The sequence below is a fragment of the Plecotus auritus genome (genome assembly GCF_963455305.1).
Source record: "Plecotus auritus genome assembly, chromosome: 8".
Taxonomy (NCBI): domain Eukaryota; kingdom Metazoa; phylum Chordata; class Mammalia; order Chiroptera; family Vespertilionidae; genus Plecotus; species Plecotus auritus.
Genome location: NC_137782.1, coordinates 160,910,156 through 160,930,748, shown reverse-complemented (window position 1 = coordinate 160,930,748; position 20,593 = coordinate 160,910,156). Strand labels below are relative to the sequence as shown.

The following is a 20,593-nucleotide window of genomic DNA, read 5'->3' as shown; positions in this document are numbered from 1 at the left end:
AAAGCCTCTGTGCTCAGCTTAGATGGGGCGGAGTCTCAGGGCGGAGCAGACAGCCTTGGCTTTCCCTCAGCCCTGCCCTATGAGGCCATAGGGTCTCAGTGTCCCTCGGTAATCGCTGTAAGCACCTCTGAGAGAAAGCCGCCCTTGAGTTTTGCCCGTTGCCAGACAGTCCAGTTTCTCCCCGAATGAGTCTAGGTTCCCAGTCACTCGCCCAGAACTGGAGTTCAGCGCAGTCAGGAGCTTCCGTCTCCCTCCCGCTTTAGAAAGCCAGCCGTGCACTCAGCCGCCTGTGCACTCAGCAGTCAGTCCTCTCTGCGCGCACGTGCCTCTGGACCTCTGCCTCAGCAGCTCCCCTGAGTCTCAGTGTGCTTTCTCTTTTCCTGACAGTCCAGCTTCTCCCCGAATGAGTTTGGGTTCCCAGAAACTCACCTGCAACTGGAGTTCAGTGCAGTTGGGAGCTTCCATCTCCCTCCCGCTTTAGAAAGCCAGCCGCGCACTCAGCCGCCATGCACTCAGCCGCCCGTCCTCTCCACGGGCTTGCGCGTCTCCGTACCTCAGCCTTTTGCAGCTCCTCTGAGTCTCAGTGTGCTTTCCTCTTTCCTTCTAGTTGTAGAATTTCCAATCAGCCAGCCTTCCTGTGGTTCTGGATAGTGTCAGTTTTGTCTTTTAGTGTAGTTTTGATATTGTTGTGCGAGGCAGCAGTTTAGGTGTTTACCTATGCCGCCATCTTGGTTTCTCCTTCTGGAAAATATTTTAGTAGCAAACTGATTTATCACTGTGCGGCATGTGATTCACTTAGTCATCACTCGGAGTACTAGTCTATAACCACGGTATGCCATTTTCTTGCCAGAAGTGGCAACTGATGCCCCGCCCCCCACTACCTATCTAATAAAAGAGTAATATGCAGAATGACCATCACTCCAACACACAAGATGGCTGCCCCCATGTGGTCAAAGATGGCTGCCCCCATGTGGACACAAGATGGCCGCCACAAGATGGCCAGCAGGGGAGGGCAGTTGGGAGGGACCAGGCCTGCAAGGGAGGGCAGTTGGGGGCGATCAAATCTGCCGGGGAGGGCAGTTAGGGGTGACCAGGCTGGCAGAGGAGGGAAGTTGGGGGCGACCGGGCCTGCAGGGAAGGGCATTTGCGGGGGACCCAGGCCTGCAGGGGAGAGCAGTTAGGGGTGACCAGGCCTGCAGGGGAGGGCAGTTAGGGGCAAACAGGCTGGCAGGGGAGCAGTTAGGCATAAATCAGGCTGGCAGGGGAGTGGTTAGGGGAGTTGTTAGGAGGTGATCAGGCTGGCAGGCAGAAGTGGTTAAGGGCAATCAGGAAGGCAGGCAGGCGAGCAGTTGCGAGCCAGCAGTCCTGGATTGTGAGAGGGATGTCCGACTGCCCGTTTAGGCCCGATCCTACCAGAATCGGGCCTAAACGGGCAGTCGAACATTTCTTGAGGGGTCCCAGATTGGAGAGGGTGCAGGCTGGGCTGAGGGACACACACCCCCAGGCACAAAATTTGTGCACCGGGCCTCTAATGTACCAATAAAAGACACATGTCAGGCCCTAGCTGGTTTGGCTCAGTGGATAGAGCGTCAGCCTGGGGACTGAAGGGTCCCAGGTTCGATTCCAGTCAAGGCACATGCCCGGTTACAGGCTCGATCCCCAATAGGGGGCATGCAGCAGGCAACCAGTCAGTGTTTCCCTCTCATCATTGATGTTTCTCCCTTCCTATCAGAAATTAATAAAAATGTAAAAAAAAAAAAAAAAAGACACATGTCAGATGATTATATTTGCTGCAGTTAGAAAAGTAGATTGGGACCTATTTACTATAATAATAATAGAAATAATAAATATGATGACAATAATTATTTTAGGAACAGCAGTTAACATGTATTGAGTATTTGCTAAGTACCAGGCATTATGCTAAATATTCTGTCAATTAACCCTCACAACTCTACATGATAGTTACCACTATTGATATTTAACTTGTAGAGCAAAAGTGAAACAGAAATTGAAGTGAAGCTCATCAGAGTTATTGGAATATGGTTTGTCTGACTGAGTAGCCTGCTCTTTCTACTATAACATGGTGCCTTTCATATTTGTAGCATGATTTTGTTAATAAAGCACCTTTGTAATAATAGTGATATAGATGGTTTTCTTAAGAAAACATTTTTAAAAAGGAAAAAAAAAAGCCTAAGTGGTCAGATCATAGAGGGATGGTGGTCACAAGGGAGGTGATTATGATGCTGCCTGAAATGACAAGAGGAGATGACAAGGGGAGCTGGCACAACCTAAGGAGGTGTCAGGTGGAGAGTGAGGGCAGCTCTGCTTTAGGCAGGGGTTTGGGAAGGGCCGGTGTCAAGTAAACAGAAAGAAAAAGTTTCATCAAGAATCAGGAGTGAAGGGGATCTTAGAGGTCACCTAGGCCCGAGTATCCTTTTAGAAAAGGAATCTGACTCAGAAAGGGCCCAGCACAATTTTCTGGTCTTTAGGGCCCTGAGATCTGCTTCTGATCATTTGAAATAGAATTGTACACCTGAAACTATATAACTTTATTAACCAATGTCACCCCAATAAATTCAATAAAAATGTTAAAAAGAAGCTGCTGTTAAAACAAATGACCATTATAAATAAATACACTAATGGAATCCTGGAGACCACATACTAAATCCAATTACCATTAAGTAACATCTTTATTGCTCACACATGTAACTGAATTCAGTGTTGCTGACATCCAATAGTCAGCACAAATGGGAAGTGAGAGGTTTATGACATTAAGAAGTTAAGGATAAAAAGTCTTACTAGGTAGGAAGCATTGAATAAGAAAAAAATGCAAATTCTTTGTCTGTTTAGAATATATTTTATCAAGATGAAGAGCATTTAGAAAATAAACACCCTGAAATATAAAAGCCATTATATAACTTTATACAAATGTGTTATTTTTGGAATAATAACTCCAAAGAGTTTACCCTACCCCCCACCCCAGTACCAGTACCTTGATTTCCATAATCAGTGTACTTGCTTTATACTTTTACTAGATCATAACCATCTTAATGTTATGGAATGTCCTGCACATAATAGAGACTCACTCAGTATTAGCTGAATTGAATATTATTTTCTTTTATCTGAAAAGTAAGACAAGCACATAGTGTCCTACATCAGTATTTGTCATGGATGATTTATTTCATTTGTACCTCTAGTCATAGGGCATTTCACTATATAATTACATAACTGTTTCCAGTAATAGATTAACCCAAACCTAAAAGGAAATTGCTAACTTAAAGAGGCTTTTATATGACAAAGTTTTTGTTGTTTTTGCACATTTAATAATAAACTTTTAACTCATTGCACTAAAAAGTAGTTATGTTTATTTCATCGCTGGTGCTTCATCCTTTTCAGCAATAATAGTTTTATTCTTTCTTGATTTAAGACAAATAATGATTTGGTCTGACCATTATTTTGTTTTGCTGTTTTATAAGCTAATTAGAGTTGTAACCATGCAATAATTACTTTCACCATTAGGCAGTACAAGTGTGCACATTTAATACAACTTGAAATTATGTTCAGGTAATTGGGGGTAAGGATGAAACACATCATATTTGTTTGAAGGCATGTCTTGTTTAAGATTGACCTTGCCTTGAAGAAGTTTATCATCTTCATGAATTGATAATACACATGGGAAACTTTAAAAAATAATATAAGACAGTATTATTACATGCTAAGTTTTTGTGGGTTATAATATGTAAATATTATGCTGAATAATTACAGGAGTGTTTAGTAATGAGAGATCGTGGAATGTTAAAATAGGTAAGGCGTTATCAATAAGTTGAATTTTCCTTGGACCTTAGAGACTTAATGTGATTGGATAGGCAGAAAAACCAAGCATAGCTGAGGGCAGAAAAAAAAGTATAAGAAAGGGCACAGAATATGGGCCATTGTGGAGCTGGGCAAAAGCAATCTCCTTGAGCTGAAGACTTGTGTTGCAGAGTAACAGACAATATTTAAGAAGGTTGTGGAGCCATTATTATTGAAAAACTTAATTCCTGCCCCCAAATAGTCATGTTTTTAGTTTATCTATTTCCAGTTCAAGTCACTCAAGTAAATCAGCTCATGTGCTAAGACTCTAAAACATCATATGGATCTATTAAGTTTTGGGTTTGAAATAAATAAAATGTTTTTTGAATTCAAAGTAGAACAGCCCATATTTCATTCCATATTTACTTCATATGCCTAAATTCTAAAAATGAAGGAATGAGGACACTATCTTCCCACTAAACGAGGGGATATAGGGTTAACCACTAAAGAAAAAATAAATTCCCACTAGGTAATTTGGATCAGCACCCTTGATCAAAAGTCTTCAGTCTATATCCAGGGAGAGAAAAGTTCTAACACCAGGTTACAGGTGCAGTGTCTTACCATTTTCCTTGGCTCCCTCATTTTGATCTACAGTAGTTCTCATCTGCTCTGAGAAAGTTGGCGATGACCTAAGAAGGAAACGCAGTATACTGATCATAGACAGCTCAGTCTTTAGCAGCATGGTTAGACTATTTAATTTCTTGAACTTTTTGCTTTGTACATAACTATCTACTGATAATCCATTCTGTGTCTTGCCTATAGTGGCTATACAGTGGGGAGTAAAGATGGCCAGCAGCCACCACTCTCTGTGGCTCGGTTTTACTTACCTTAGTTGGTGTGCCCCCTCTCCCCCCAGGATTGCATTTCAAAGATCCTTTCTAATAGCCAGCATGTTCTAGGAGGCCAGGAAGAAAGACAGACAAACTATTAAAATATTGGGTGCACTAAATGCCATGTACTCTGACCTTTTCATGTGACTTTTTATTGCTGGAGACTATTTATGAAATAGGATAAGACCTTTCCCTTATGTTAAAAAATGTAATTGTAAAGTATATCTTTGACATTTGCTAGAATATTTTTGGAGACCTTTTACATTTCCCCAAATTTGCAGATATCTTTGTAGCATAGCAGTTGACCCTCTTCGGGGCCATTTTGCAAAGAATGAAGCTTTTCTCTGTTTATGGTGATGAATAGAATACAACAAAACCTAAGTGAAATTTGGATACTGATCAGTGGGGAAAGCATACAGATCAACTAAATGACTTGGTTCTACGCATCATGAAGCAGAAATGATTCAAATTTGCTTCAGGACCATATGTCAAAGACCTTTGGAGTCACTCATGTTGAATTTCTGAATGCCATAGTACTGCTTTAGATCATAAATGGCATTTATATTGGTTTTTCTTCTCATTTTAGTTCATTCTCTGCCTCCCTTCTCTCATAGCAAAAAAGTCTGAGATATTTAAGACAGATCTTGTCATTGTTTTAATTTAAAAAGTTGTGACAGCCTTAATGAAAAATGATAGAAGCCCTGTATTCTGTACATAAAAACAACCATCTAACATTTACTAAGTACCTACCTGTGCCAGGCATTGAGTTGTTCACATGTTTCTTTCCCCTACCCATATAGTAGACCCGCCCAGGACCAGTCTCAGAACTGCTGAGTCACAGACTGGTGGTGGGGTCCTGGGCTCACAGCTACCCCAACAGCCAATTTCACACAGATCGCTACCCCTGGATGGTGGTTTGCATCGCACTACACTCAGGAGCTGACTCACTTAAGCAACTTGTCCAGGGTCACATGGCTGCTAAATACAGGCACTATGACTTAAATCCAGGTCTGTTTGATGCCAAAGCCCACGTTTTTCACACTTTGTAATAAGTTAACAATTTTTCTATTCCAAATGCTGTAAAAATGTCATCTTGTAGGGTTTCCCCCCCTCTCTTTCTAAGATTTCTCCTTGGTATTTTTAGCTGTACTGTGCATTTTGTTAAATGGAAAAATACATCCAGGATATCCTTTTGGTAAGCTTATCTTTTATTTTCCTGGATCCTCTCTTTACCAGCCTCTCCTCCATTTTCTCTAATCCTTAAAGTAAAACAAAATAAAAAAAACTTGCTCCTCAAACTATCTGTCCTTTCAAATTTTGGTTCTATTTTTCCCCCACCAACTCTCAGAAAAAAATAGCCTGACAACTTGATTTTCTCATACTACCTCACTTCCTACAAAAAAAAAAAGGATATTTAATTCTTATTATAAAAACAACATATTTATTGTTTTAAAAGAAAATTAATTACAAAGAAGAAAAAGGCATTCATAATCATTTCAATCACTTCTCAGAAATATCCAGTGCCTGCCTTGTGACACATAATTTTCCTGTGTTTTTCCACGTTTTTATATAGGTCAAACAAAATTGGGGTCAAAACATGTATTTGGTTTCATAAAGTTTTTTATAACTTACTATAATGTACACATTTTCTTGCTATCCTTACATAATTTTTGTAAGTGTGATATGTTAATGTATGCATGATAGTAGTTCAGATAGAGTGACCACTGTTTAATCCTCTGTTGTTAAAATTGTTTCCACCCTTATGAAAAATACCAAAGTATGCATGAATCTTTGTAATAAATGCCCACGAGTGTGAAAGGTAGCCCTGGATGATGATAAGTGCATGTCTATGGCACATTACTAAATTCTCAAAATATACGTTCTATTGGTTAGAAGATTATCATTTTCATAGATGAGTGAAAATTATATACACCCATTTTACTCATTCAAAAAGCTTGTCTGTGCTTAAATATTGATGTCCTGTTACAATGTTCATATTCTTTTCTCGAGTAACCTGCTGAAAAATGCTGATAACTGATACAAAGTATGTTTATTTTAAAATCCCAGAATTGTGGAAGAAGCTTTGTAAGTAAAATTTGTTGCACTGCCTTTGAGTGATAACTCTCTGTAGACAGTAGACTGACTATAAAGAATGTTGTTACATACACTAAAATGTTCTGTCAGATTTCCCTCTGAAGACAAAAGGGAGAGAGATGACACAGCCAAGGATGCCCATAGCTCTGCTGTCACATGTTACCATACTACGTGACAGCTACGCACTAAATTTTATGTCCTTATAATGTTGTTTTGGAGCATAATATAAGCGTTTTAGTGCATATGCAAAAATGTATGTAACAATATACTTTAGCTTCCTGTTCACATGAAAATCAAAATTTATTCTCACTGAAGTTGAAATGTTGGCCTGAATCTACTAGTAAACCCTGTGGATCCTTGAATCCAGAAATTCATCTTAACAGGAGCTCATGCTTGCCTTTGGTTTTCTCTAGTGTACAATTTCATTGTGCATATATTACATTTCTTTTTTGGGTTTGTCCAAAAAAGCTTTACCTTGTTTCTCCTTTATTCTGGGCATGTGTCCATTTCATTATTTATAGAGGTTGTGCCTTTTCTCTTTTGGCTTTATAGTTTTTTTTTCTTTCTTATTCAAAATAACTTTTCTGTATTTTTTTTCCCAGTTGCTAGGACCTTTTCTCATTTTAAAAAAGTAATAAATTGGTGTTTGTTTTGTGTATTGCAAGGGTATAGTTTAAACAATATTGACCTTGCTGGGGTGTGTGTGTATGTGTCTTTACATTTTAAAAATATATTCCCATAAAAAATCAATACCCAAGTTCATGTGTCTTTACATTTTTAAAATATATTCCAATAAAAAAATCAATCCCACAAGAATATGAAACTAAGTACAGAAATTGTTTACTTATTAATGTTGAAAATCATTTGAACAGCTTTCTAAAATGAACCATTTTTCCATTTTATTCTGCATAATTATATTTTATATAGAATATTATAAAATCATAATATAAAATTATATGATCTATATATGTTATTGCCTGTGTTCTGTAACATGGGAACCCTACACTGATCATCTGATTGCTGGAAACACCCAAACTCACTTTGTCATAGAACCTGGGCTAAGTAGAACAAGCCCTGGTACAGTTGTCATAAGCTGGCTGCAATGTGCTGCATGTAGCACAGGATGTTGAAAGTATGTTAGTGACTTTCCAGTTCGCCTGCTTTCTCCTAACTAAGTCATGTAGGAGAGGAATGCATACATGTCCTCAATGGCTTTCATTCCCTGCACAGAAACTATTACACTTGACCACATGGAACAAATTCCAAGTATTGTCCTGCCTGGTAAGATGACTGACTTAGAGAAGCTGTCAGAGCATACACAAAGCATGCTAAACACACAGCATGCCTATGTTAGTATATTTATCTTGTGACAGTTATAACTTAATGCAAATACTTTTCATTGTGGCTTAGTCATCTTTTTCATAGGGAATGATAATTGAAAGAAAAATTAAAGTAATATGACCACTAATATACATTTATTTCTTAATCTTTGTTTTGTCAAGTACCTTTTCTAGTTAGAGTCTCATTTGAATGGAATGAACTAACAGTAATCTACAAAGTGTTGGATTCTTTTTATCCTAATATTTTACATGAAAAAATTGCTCTTACATCTGATAACAAGTGTCATGTTTGTGCTGTTTGTCTTTTATTCTCTCTGTTTATGTTTCATGTCTATTTGTGGTGACCAAAATACTTTTCTAACAAAAACTTGGGCCCTGGCTGGTTTGGCTCAGTGGATGGAGCATTGCTCTGTGGACTGAGGGGTCCCAGGTTCGATTCCGGCCAGGGGCACATGCCTGGGTTGCGGGCTCGATCCCCAGTGGGGGGTGTGCAGGGGAGGCAGCTGATCGGTGGTTCTCTCTCATCATTGATGTTTCTATCTATCTCTCTCTCCCTCTCCTTTCCTCTCTGAAATCAATAAAAATATATTTTTAAAAAAACTTGGGTGATTCTTTTTTATTATATACTAGTGGCCCGGTGCACGAAATTCGTGATGGGGAGAGGAAGGAGGGTGTCCCTCAGCCCGGCCTGCACCCTCTCCAATCTGGTACCCCTCAGGGGATAACCGGCAGTCGGGCATCCCTCTCACTATTTAGAACTGCTGGCTCCTAACCACTCGCCTGCCTGCCTGATTGCCCCTAACTTCTTCTGCCTGCCAGCCTGATTGTCCCTAACTGCTCCCCTGCTGGCTTGATTGCCCCTAACCACCTCTGCCTTGGCCCCGCATCTGGGACCCAGGATTCCCTCCTCCAGCCAACCACAGGCACCCGGGATCCGGGCTTCCCTCCCTCTGGTCAGCCACAGGTGCCCAGGCTGGCTGCAGCCGCAGGGGATGGTGGGCAGGTGGCTTCGCCTGTGCTGCAGCCACAAGTGCTGGTGCCCGGGACCACAGGGTGGGTGGCTTCTCTGTCTCCGGGGCCACAGCCAGGCACAGGTACTGGTGCCCGGGACCGCGGGGTGGGCGGCTTCTCCGTTTACCAGGCTGTAGCCAGCTGCAGTTGCTGGTGCCTGGACCGCAGGCAGGTGGCTTCTTCGTCTTCCTTGGGATGCAGTGCTGAGTGAGTTCTCTGGCTGGCTGCGGCCTGGGATCATGGGGCAGGCGGCCTCTTCGTCTCCCAGGCCGCACCCAGCCTCAGCCGCTGGGGCCCAGTTTCTCCGTCTCCCCCAGGATGTTGGGGCAGGCGGACGTGAGGCTTCTGCTGCTGTCTGCGGCCTAGGATCACGGGGCAGGTGGCTTCTTCATCTCCTGGGCTGCAGCCAGCCTCAGGCGCTGGCGCCCAACTTCTCCGACCCTCACAGGCCTGGAGCACAGGGGGGCGGGGCTGCTGCCATGGTTTCAGGTTAATTTGCATACTCACTCTGATTGGCTGGTAGTGTAGCGGAGTGATGGTAATTTGCATGTTTCTCTTTTATTAGTGTAGATAACACATTTTAAAATGCTACAAAACATTGAGGATTTTTAGAATTCTAAAACAACCAGCCTTGGATACTGTGAAGATGCTACACAATTTCTTAGAGGCTAAATATGAGAAATTTGTGTTGAGCATTGTTTGCTGTATCTCCATGTTAATAGCTGCTTTCTTTGAAGTGATTGATTTTATCTGCCAAAACTGCCCATTCTTTGGATTACTTTTGCTTTGTATAAATGTAGTCTGAAAGTAGTTTGGGATTCCATTTAGAAACTTTGACAAAACTTTTGAGAATGTTTTACAAAAGTTTAAAAATTCTGTATTCATAGTTTATTTATGATCCACATCTTCCCTGTTTCCTCATAGATTTGAAATAGCCTTTAACAGAAGATAAAATAAGGAAAACTTGGCTCACTGTACCAAAGCCAGGTGTTCAAGTATGTGTGCATAGGGCTTTATTATCTAAGCTAAGAAAAGCTGCTGTAGTCAAACATGAACCTTAGCAGTGACCTTCTTAGAAGTCAAGGTCTTCCTATATTTTACTCACTGTGTTGTTTCTGACTGAGTTTGGTCAACCACTTATTCCTTAAATCTGGACAACAAACTATTCCAGTCTTTGCAGACTGCTCTTAGATGTCATTCTTATCAAAGGTCTATTACTTGGCCATGATATGCTTCCACTCAGGAGAGGAACTTGATACTGTTGGTGTGAGTACATGGAAAGTACAGGAAGTTCTCATTTAACATTTCCAGTAGATTCTTGGAACTGTGGCAAAATGATATTTAGCAAACCAATTTTATCATAGGCTAAACACAAGGCTGTAACAAGGGTTAAGTTCCAACAGCCTCCTATCAATGTCATAACAAGACAATAAACAAAATGACATTGTTCGAGAACCTGCTGTACTTGGAACATTTTTTTCTCGGTCATACGACTTACTTTCATCTATAACAGAATTTTAACAACCACAATTGGTTCATAATAGTAAACCGAAACAAAGTTTTCAAATAATTTACCAGTTAGTTTTTGTTAGACTAATTATTAATAAATAACTTTTCTGATCAGTAAAAACATCACTAATATATTGATTCCAATATTAGTTCCTTTGGTAATTCAAGTAGTCTGTAGCCACCTCTTATGTAACTAAACAGTCATAATGAAGGCTTTTTTAATACAGAGGCTCCTTGACTGTTGATGGGTTTATGTCCTGGTAAACCCATTGTAAGTTGAAAATACTGTAAGTTGAAAATGCATTTAATACCCCTAACTTACTGAACGTCATAGCTTAGCCTAGCCTACCATAAACATGCTCAATACACTTAGATTAGCTGATAAACTATCTACACTAATAAAAGAGAAACATGCAAATTAACCGTCACTCCGCTACACCCACAAGCCATGCCCACTTGCCAATCAGGAGCAAGTATGCAAATTAACCCAACCAAGCTGGCGGCCGGCCATGGAGCTGGAGCAAGCAGGAGGCTTGGGTTGCCCCCGGCGATGGAGGAAGCCAAGCTTCCCGCCCTGGCTGGCCCTGGCCTCCGCTCAAGGCTACAAAGTTTCAATTATAGAAGATAAATAAATCCTAGATACTTGCTTCCAGCCGGCCCTGGCCTCCGCTCAAGGAAGTGCTGGGAAAAAAAAGAAAAAAAGGAGGGGCTGGGTCCTTGGTTCGCTGGGGGTGATCAGGCCAGGATGGGATGGCAGGGGCAATTGGGGGTAAGCAGACCAGCAGGGGGGCCAGTTGGGGGTGAGCAGGCCAGTGGGGAGGGAAGGTGGGGGCGAGTAGGCCAACAGGGGGGGGCAGTTGGGGGTGAGCAGGCTGGCATGGGGGGCAGTTGGGGGTGATCTGGCTGGCAGGGGGACATTTGGGGGCGAGCAGGCAGGTGGTGAGGGGTAGTTGGGGGTGAGCAGGCCGGCAGGCAGAGTGGTTAGGGGCAATCAGGCAGACAGGCAGGCAGGTGAGCGGCTGGAGCCAGCAGTCCCGGATTGTGAGAGGGATGTCTGACTGACAGTTTAGGCCCGATCCCTGTAAACTGTCAATAGGACATCCTTCGAGGGGTCCCAGATTGGAGAGGGTGCAGGCCAGGCTGAGAAATACCGCCCCCCCCCACCTCCCGTGCATGATTTTCATGCACCGGGCCACTAGTTTTATAATAAAGTGTTGAATAACTTATTTATTATGCATATCACTTTTGCCCAACATAAAGTAAAAAAAAAAATTGTAAGTTGAGCCACCTCAGGGATGGACATTGATGAGAATTGAAATTAGGGAAGACTTTATAGGAAACACTGAATTCTGTTTAGACTTAAACAGAATTTAGGCAGAGAGAAACATAAAGTTTGTCCTCAACATATTACCATTAAAATTATGCTTATTAAAGGTGTTTATTTAAACATTCTAAATAAAATGTCTTCTTTATAAATGCATATATTCTGAATGTTAATACTGTACAATCAAGGCATGCTGGTGGCAGCATCAGAATAAAAATTTATGATGAACCCATTCCTATGCCCACATTAAGTACCACAGAAACAATATACTAGCTAATAGTAGAGAAGATTTGTAGTGGGCAGCAGAGTAAGGGGGAGAGTGCAGGGGAGGACTTTGAATTAGATCTTGAGGAATAGTAGGATTCAATTTGGTAAAGAAATTGGGAGAGTACAGTCAGTGTTGCAGATCCAACAGTGGAGACGGGCCTGAGTGGAGCCCAGAGTCCATCTTTTCAAGTGGTAAGACCTACAGTTAGAGAGGTAGTCTAACAAAGTAAGAAAAAAAGGAAATCAGAAGTGGTGAGAGTTGTGAAGATATCATTTATGACTCTGTAAGTACTCTGGAACTGGTGAGTAAATTGTTCCCTGCTTAGTATACCAAGGGAGTTGATTATCTTCCGAAGCAGTTTACTACTTTGTTCTCAGATAAAATAAGATCTGTTGGCTTTTTCACCATCGTAGTCATCCCAAAATAGTCTTCTTTTGAGATTTCTGCATTAATTATGTTCAGAGGAAGACTCAGTAAAAGTAATTGCATCTCATGTTTTTTTATATCTCAATCCACAAGTGAGGTATTTACAGACTGTATAATGGCATATAGTAGGGAAAAGTATGATTCATCCTAATTATGAAACTTTTTCCTAGGAGAGAGTCCTTGGGGGAAATGTCTTAATTCTGTTTTTACAAATGGTTTTGAGACCTTTTAAAAATATCTTGCCTTTTCTGTATATGGCTGCAAATGGTCATAATTTTATATTTGCAAATTTTGGTTTGACATGAATTAATCTTTCAGCAATATTGGCCTGTTTGCAAGGTCAGATACTCATGGACTTTATGGATTTATTCTTGAAAACATTAGCTCTGTATCTGAAATAGAAGAGTCACTGAGTGCAGCAACCTGGGTGTATTTGTTGACCTTACAGAGAATAGGGTCACAGGAATGGGCGTGTCGGAAGCCAGATTTGAGTGGTGGGAACACAAATGTGAGTAAGTAGAGCTAGAAAGTGTAGATGATTCTTGCAGGGAGTTTGCTGATAAAGGGCTGGAGAGAGTTGGAGTAGTGAGTTCAAGGAAGCCACCCTCAGGGATGACTAGGGGAGGTGCGTATTTTTAAAGGTTGAGCTGGAAATAGAGGGAAAAGCTGGAAGTGAAATGAATTAATGATGGAGCAGATTTTCTGAAGAATTAGGCGGGGATAGAAACAAAGTTAAGGGAATTCCTCATTTTCTAAGGCAAGGCTGGACATGAATACTTGGTTTAGGGAAGTAGGTAGTGAGGAATGAGGGATTACTTGATTGGAAGACTGTTCCCTCTCTCAGATCAGAGGTTACATATTCTGATGATGATAGTGAGGTGGGGAGAGGGCAGGTTGGTCAATGAAAGTTCCGAAGAGTCACTGTGAAAATGAGAAAAAGAAGCTGATGAAAACAAGTAAAAGCATTGCTGAGCTCTCTGACCTCCAGCCCTGCCTGACTTCCCACCACAGCTTTAAGCTCCATGCAGAGTGGTGGCTCACATTACCTGCACTGGCCTCACTCCTTGTCACCACCTGCAACATTCCCAGTCCTTCTGCCTTTGATCTAGTCTGCCTGTTTTTTTATGCCCAGCTTGGGTACATTGTCAGCTGGAAGTGCTGTCGATCCCCCTCCAGTCTTCTATAGCGATTGAACCACTCTTAAGAATCATACAATTTGCAAATGTATTTTATCTTCCTTCATAGATTATAATTCCCTTTGGGGCAAAAATCATAGGTTTGTCAGTGTCTGTGTTTCTGTTTCTGTTCTCTGCTTAGGGCAATGCTGCTATATTGTTCAATAAACAGTGAATGAATAAATTAATGAATGAAGCAAATCCACTACAACCAAATTGTATGAGAGCCATAGACCTCTGTAGGAAGGTAAAGGATTCTTTATCAGGATTCTTTATCAGTTTAATAACCTACAGGCATCAACTTGAGAATATTATTTTGTGTATATATTTAACTTTCCTTTCATAATAGCAGGGAAATATATTGTGTCTGTAGATGGTTACTCTAACTTGGTGGCTCAAGTTTTTTAGTATCTGCTTTATTTATATTCTAGGTATGAAGAGCTCACACCAAACACAGTCTCTTTTGTGGCCAACTTTTTAATTATACAGCTCTTATGTGGGTTTTTCTAAGGGTAAAGATGCTAATGCCAGTAATGCACCACACACCCAAAGATTAGATTTCCTTTTTAAATTCCTTTTTAGTTTCTCAGTCAGTGACTCTTTGTGCTGTGCTGAAGGAACTTTGGGTACCAATGTGAGTATCTTACACTGCTGGCCTTACAAAGTTTGGCTGGGAGAGGAAAACCCATGACGAAAACAACAAAGAGGCAGCAATTATAGGAAATGGCAATGCTCGACTTAGCAAAGTATGATGGAGCATGCCTGAGAATTCTTAGTTTTATGAAGCCTTGATTCCCACTATTCAGGAGTGCATAACACTTGCATAAATTGAAGATTGCTATTCTCTTATAAAAGTCATCTTTTATATAACTTCAGAGTTTTTAATAATTGAGATTTTTGTATTCTGCTAACCATTTTTCTGCCCTGTAAACTAGTTCATTTTATTTATCCTCTAATTGTTTCTTTGCTGTTTTATCTAAGGTGGTGGCACACACAAAATTTAAGATATAGCTAAATTAGCCAACAGATATAATTAGCTATTTATTGAATATTAATTAGAAGAACATTATTGTAGCTTATTGTTAAAATAAAGCTCAGTATTTAGATCTTAATTTGCATTATAGAACTTTATTTGGCATTATTCATTTGGGTAGCTAAACCAGAAGTTTCTTAGATGCTTCTAAATGTCTCGCTATTTTGGATAGAGAGATACAGATAGCAATCTTAACTCAAATTCCAGTTCTACAAACTCCAGGATCATGGGCTTCCTTGTTTCAGGGAAGGCAGTAAAGAGTCCTCTTCCGCATCTCCACTGCAACAGCAGCCTTGTCCTCTGACTGCCATTGCCCCTATCTGAGGTCTGGAGAGCACAACCTGAATGTTTTCCTTGTCTCACTGATACCAGTCCATCCACTTATATCCAGGTTATCCCACCTCAACCCGAGTAGTCTCTGGAAAGATATTACTAAAACATATTCTTACCTTGGGGACAGATAATAAAACCCTCAAATTCTAGGTTTGTCTGCTAAAATTGTCTAGAGTAGGACCGTGTATTATCAAGTGTAGTGAATAAATACAGAGAAAAGAGGAAAAGGAATCCTAACAAGCAAACTGCCATAATTTCTGTGGCATTTCTGCCTATGCTATTAAATCTCCACTCATTGCCTTTCAGATTCCTGTGTATTGGTATATAAGTAAGATAATTTCAGTAGGAAAAAAACAAACCCAAGCAACGGCAAAATCCTGAGGGATTTTTCAAACAAAACACCTTATAGATGTAGGGATATTTGAAATGAGCAAGGAGAGAAAAGGGATAATTACTAGTTGTAGCCATTTCCTCCATGATGCTTACTTATGCTGTTGGTTAGAAATAGTTTCTCCTTTTCCTAAATCCCTATAGCAGTTTAATGTACTTCTATTAAGACAGCTCAGTTTGTGTTGTAGTTGCAGACATAGACCTCACTTTTCTACACTATTAGCCTGTTGGATACCTTGCTCTTGCTTCTTTTCCAGCTCTCAATACATATAGCCAAACAAGAGCTTTGTGCTTGCAGTTCTTGTTAATTATTCTCATTAGTTCTTATGTAGAATGGTTTTAGTAATATTAGAGTGGACTTCTTGGTGATTATAGTGAATCAATTCAAGGTATGTTTAGTAGGAATAGATGCTACAGTCTTAAAGAGGATTAAAGACAATCACTGCTTTGTATAGTGTAGAGATCTATAGCATATGGCTGTACAAAAGGTGACAGAATTCTGGACAGTGCTTCGGATTTCTTGTTGTAATATTCTAGAGTTCTTTCCAAGTAACAGAATTTGGTCATAGTTGTTGGTGCAGCTTAGAAAAAAAACTTTCCATGATGATAATTAATCTGACTTTCTATTTTAGGGTCATCAGACCTCTGTAATGATTAGAATTAATTAGAACTGGCTATATTCTAGACTCTAATATAAAGATTTTTTTAGCTCTGCCTCAGCATCATGATCTTTTCAACATTGTTATTTGGTATCCATGAACTGGGGGTTGGGAAATGAAGAACTAATTGCTGTACCAATAAGGAGCCAACATCACTGTATTACTAGAACTCTAAGCTTCCTTAAAAGACATGAATAAAGGTAAAGTTTTAGATATCAGAGTGACTTTGTAATAGCTTAAGTTACAATATCTATAGAAAAAATATGGGGTAAAATAAGAAATAATCTCAATCATCAGGGGATGGGTCATTTTTCAAACAACTGCCCCTGTGTTGACCATCCTATCTGCCTTATTGCCTTTATTAAAACATAACCATCTCCTGATCTCATGCTTCTTCCCTGTTGCCTTCACTGAAAGCTGTTTATTGTTAAATTAGAGGCCCAGCATGCATGAAATCATGCACGAGTAGCTCGCTTCCTCTTGCCTCAGCTGGCCACCCTGCCATCACTGCTCGTAGCTCTCCGCTGAGCTGCTGCTTGTTTGGTCGTGACGGCCACGGGCCTTTTATATAAGAGATCTTATTACCTTTTGATCTTCTTAATTATACTTCAGAGTTAAAAAAAAAAAAAAGTCCTGATTTCTTTGAGCATTTTGCATCTAATAACTGCAACTTGTACTCCTCTCAGATATCAACCGACCCTTTTCTCCACCCTCTGCCTCAGCCCTCATTTCACTGGAGAGAGGAGACAGCTCTTGGCTCAGCCTTCCATTCCATCCCTGGTCTAGCCATCTTCCTACATAACTTCACCATCTACATGATGACATATTTAGCCCATTTCCTTGCTCTCCCCCTTACCCATGCTACTTTATACTTTGAGTTTTGTCTTCTGGAACTGATCTACATGTTGAATGTTAAATTTAAACATCTCATTCTCTGACCACAGACTCTTATATTACAATTGTCAATAAATTATTTCCCTTATAGCTGTTCTTTACTCCCATTAAGATCTCTCTTCCCTTAATATTTATATTTTTGCTCCATTCATACTTATTCTCCTGCATTCCCTCTTTCCTCCCATCCCAGTTATACTCTGTGGCCCATCCTTTATTTATTTTTAATCCTCACCCAAGGATAAGATTTTGCTGATTTTAGAGAGAGGAGATGGAGGGTATGGGTGAAGGAGAGAAGGAGGGAGAGAGAGAGAGGAACATCGATCAGTTGCCTTCTGTAAGCACCCACACTGGGCATAGAACCTGCAATCTAGGTATGTGCCCTGACTGGGAATCGAAATTGCAACCTTTTGGTGCATGGAATGATGCTCCAACCAACCAAGCCATGCCGGCCAGGGCAGTAGCCCATCCTTTAAAACCATACTCTTGACAATATCCTCAGCACCTTAGCCCTATTGCCCACAACCTGGTAGAGGTTCCTAAGTTCTGCCAGATGCTGCCTTGTCTATACTTGCACTAGCTTTTAGCTCTGCTGGAGAAAATTCCCCATGCTGTGCACATCACTGCCAAAACCCAATTCTTAGTTGCTATATTAGTTTTCTAGGGCTGTTGTAACAAATTACCACAAACTTGGGTGCCTTAAAACAATAGAAATTTATTCTTTTCACAGTCTGCAATTTTGAAGCCTGAAATCGAGGTGTCAGTAGCCACACTCCCTCTGAAGTCTCTAGGGAAGCATCCTTCACTGACGCTTCTAGTGGTTGTCAACAATCCTCAGCATTCTTTGGCTTGTGGTAACATAACTCCAGTCTCTGTGCCTGCATCTTTCATGGCCTTCTTTCCTGTGTCTCTCTTGTAAGAACACTCATGCTGCATTTAGGGCCCACCTTAATCTAGTACAGCTTCATCATAACTAATTACATCTAGATCCTATTTCCAAATAAGATCACATTCTGAGGTTCCAGTGGGCATTAATTTTTGCGGTAGGGGTGGGGAGACAATGACACTTTTCAATCTAGTATAGTTGCTGATCTCAAAAGGACCATCAGTGCTGCCCATCCTCAGCACTTCAGCCCTCTCCCACCTGTTTCATTTACAAAGAAATCAGACACCATCAAACCAGAACCCCTTCTCTTTCTCCAAACCTTCACGTGACCTGAGTCTGCATTCATTATTTCTTCCTGTTTTAATGAAAGAGATCATTAGAAATAGGGTCTTTGCAAATGTAATTACTTATGATGAGGCTGTATTAGGTTAGGGTGGGCTCCTATCTAAAATTTCCTTTTTCTCTAAAAACACCAATCAGAAAGACTATATGCACCCCTATGTTCATAGCAGCACTATTTACAATGACTAAGATTTGGAAACAGCCCAAGTGCCCATCAGTAGATGAATCGATATTAAAGCTGTGGGACATCTACACAATGGAATACTATGCAGCTGTGAAAAAGAGGTATCTCTTACCCTTGGGGACTATGGATGCTAAGTGAAATAAGCCAATCTGAGAAAGACAAATATCACATAATCTGACTTATTTGTGGAATCTAATGAACAGAATGAATTGACCAACAAAATAAGACCTGAAGCATGGAGGCATGGAACAGACTGACATACCTTGATGTGGGGTTGGGGGGACGAGAAGAGATAAACCAAAAAACTTATATACTCATATGCACAGCCAATGGACAGGGGTAATAGGGTAGTGAAGACATGAGTGGGCGTAGGGACTGGGAGGAGGGGGGAAAGGGGATATATCTGTAATGTTTAAAAAGAAAAGACAAAAAACTGCAACTATATGGAAATGGGTTGTTTTTAATCTCTACCCCTACTCCAGCTTTCATCTGCCTTTCTTCCCCGCAGACACACGCTCCTCAGAAGAGCTGTGGACTCTGTCACCACATCCTTATCCCCTAAAACTTCTCAACCCTTTGCAGTCAGTCTTCCACCCCTTGTCTTCTACCTGAACAGTCCTTCAAGTGACCGCCTGCTTGTAAACCCAGCTCTATCTTGTCCCTTCTTGCCCTGTCACTATCACTTGACCCTGATGGGTAGCCCCTCCCTCTAAAAACATCTCTTGCCTTGAGGGGAATTTAGGGAAAATTGGAGGAGAATAACTGAGGTAGAACTAGAAGATTTGATGATTTTCTGAGATTTTAGGAACTTCAGTTCTCTTTGTTTATAAAATGTTTAGGCAATTTGTGGTTATTTCAACATGGTAGTGCTTTAAAAAAATAATGTTGAGACTAGAGAATGCAACATCTTTTGCATGTGGTTATTGTAATTTCAAAGGTATTATTTTTAGTAACTGTATTTGTTATTGTAAAATTTCTCAGAAATAGAAAACACACTAGGGGAACTTGAAATAGAATCTAGCTGTACTGAATTTAAAATCCTAAGATCTGAAGATACAGACTTTGATGTATAAAGTTATCTTTTGAAGTTCTGAAGTCTGAAAAATTCTCTTGTAATATAAGGTTTTTATATCTATAAAAATATGCTTATTATCCAATGTAACTTTTCAAAAAGAGTAAGAGAAAATGGAAACTAAATGGTATAAAAGAAGTAAGTAAAACTTGAATATAGTTTTCTCCCTTTCCTAACAATATCAGTTGTCTGAAGAACTCAGTTGTTAATGGTAAACATATTTTTTTTTCCAAACAGCTCTTCTTTTAGAACAATAGTTTACCTCTGTTAGAATTGGAGCAATTTGATTTTACCCAAAAACAGTGTTTAAGAGATAACTGGCTAGTCTTCAAGTTGTCGTAGTCATTCCAAATGTTCCCAGTCTTCCTACCCTAAAGATGCTGATGAAATCATATTAACACAAAAGGTCCTGTCTTGGAGCCCCCTGCAGCCTGGCTGCAGAACTTCAGCATCTCTCCAAGTGTCTACCAATACTTTCCAAGTATTTCTGTCCCACTGGTTCTGACCTTCTGGTAGAAGTCTGCTCTGGAATCCATGCAGGGAAGCCACCTTGACCGGTCCTCTCATGCTGGCACTGGCCAGGAGACACTGCTTCCCTGCATAGGGCATGACTCCATGTGCTCCCCAAGCTGCCACCACCCAAGGGCTAGGTGGCCCTGTCCTTCCTCTGTCCTGTGGAAGTCCCTCCGGGAAAGAGTTCCTTCAGTTTTTAATTAGAATCTTCTCTCCTGGGATTCAGACCTACTCCTTGGGGAAAAAACACCTTGCCCTCCTCTTCTGCCTCTTTTACCAATTTCTGCTCCTATGTCTGGGCCCCAAAGGTCATCTTCAAAGGCCTCTTTGCACTGCCCTATTATTCATGCACATAATGGGGGTGAGGAGGAAGTGGGAGAATGAATGAAAAGTTATTGGAGACAGCAGTGCAGCCGTCTGAAGCCAGAGCTTCGGGATTCTGAGGCTTCCAACTCTCCCTT

At 40.6% G+C, this 20,593-nt stretch overlaps 1 protein-coding gene across 8 annotated transcripts in view; it reads left to right on the top strand.

The window, feature by feature from the left end:
• LCLAT1 (lysocardiolipin acyltransferase 1) overlaps nt 1–20,593 on the top strand; it is a 134,881-nt gene that overhangs the window by 87,618 nt on the left and 26,670 nt on the right. For 2 of the 8 annotated variants that reach the window (XM_080684685.1, XM_080684686.1), the window contains exon 6: nt 6,750–6,767. The exons of the other annotated variants lie outside the window; for them this stretch is intronic. In XM_080684685.1, the coding sequence (XP_080540811.1) occupies nt 6,750–6,767 (18 nt within the window). The remainder of the gene's footprint in view (nt 1–6,749; nt 6,768–20,593) is intronic. 8 annotated transcript variants of the gene reach the window in all.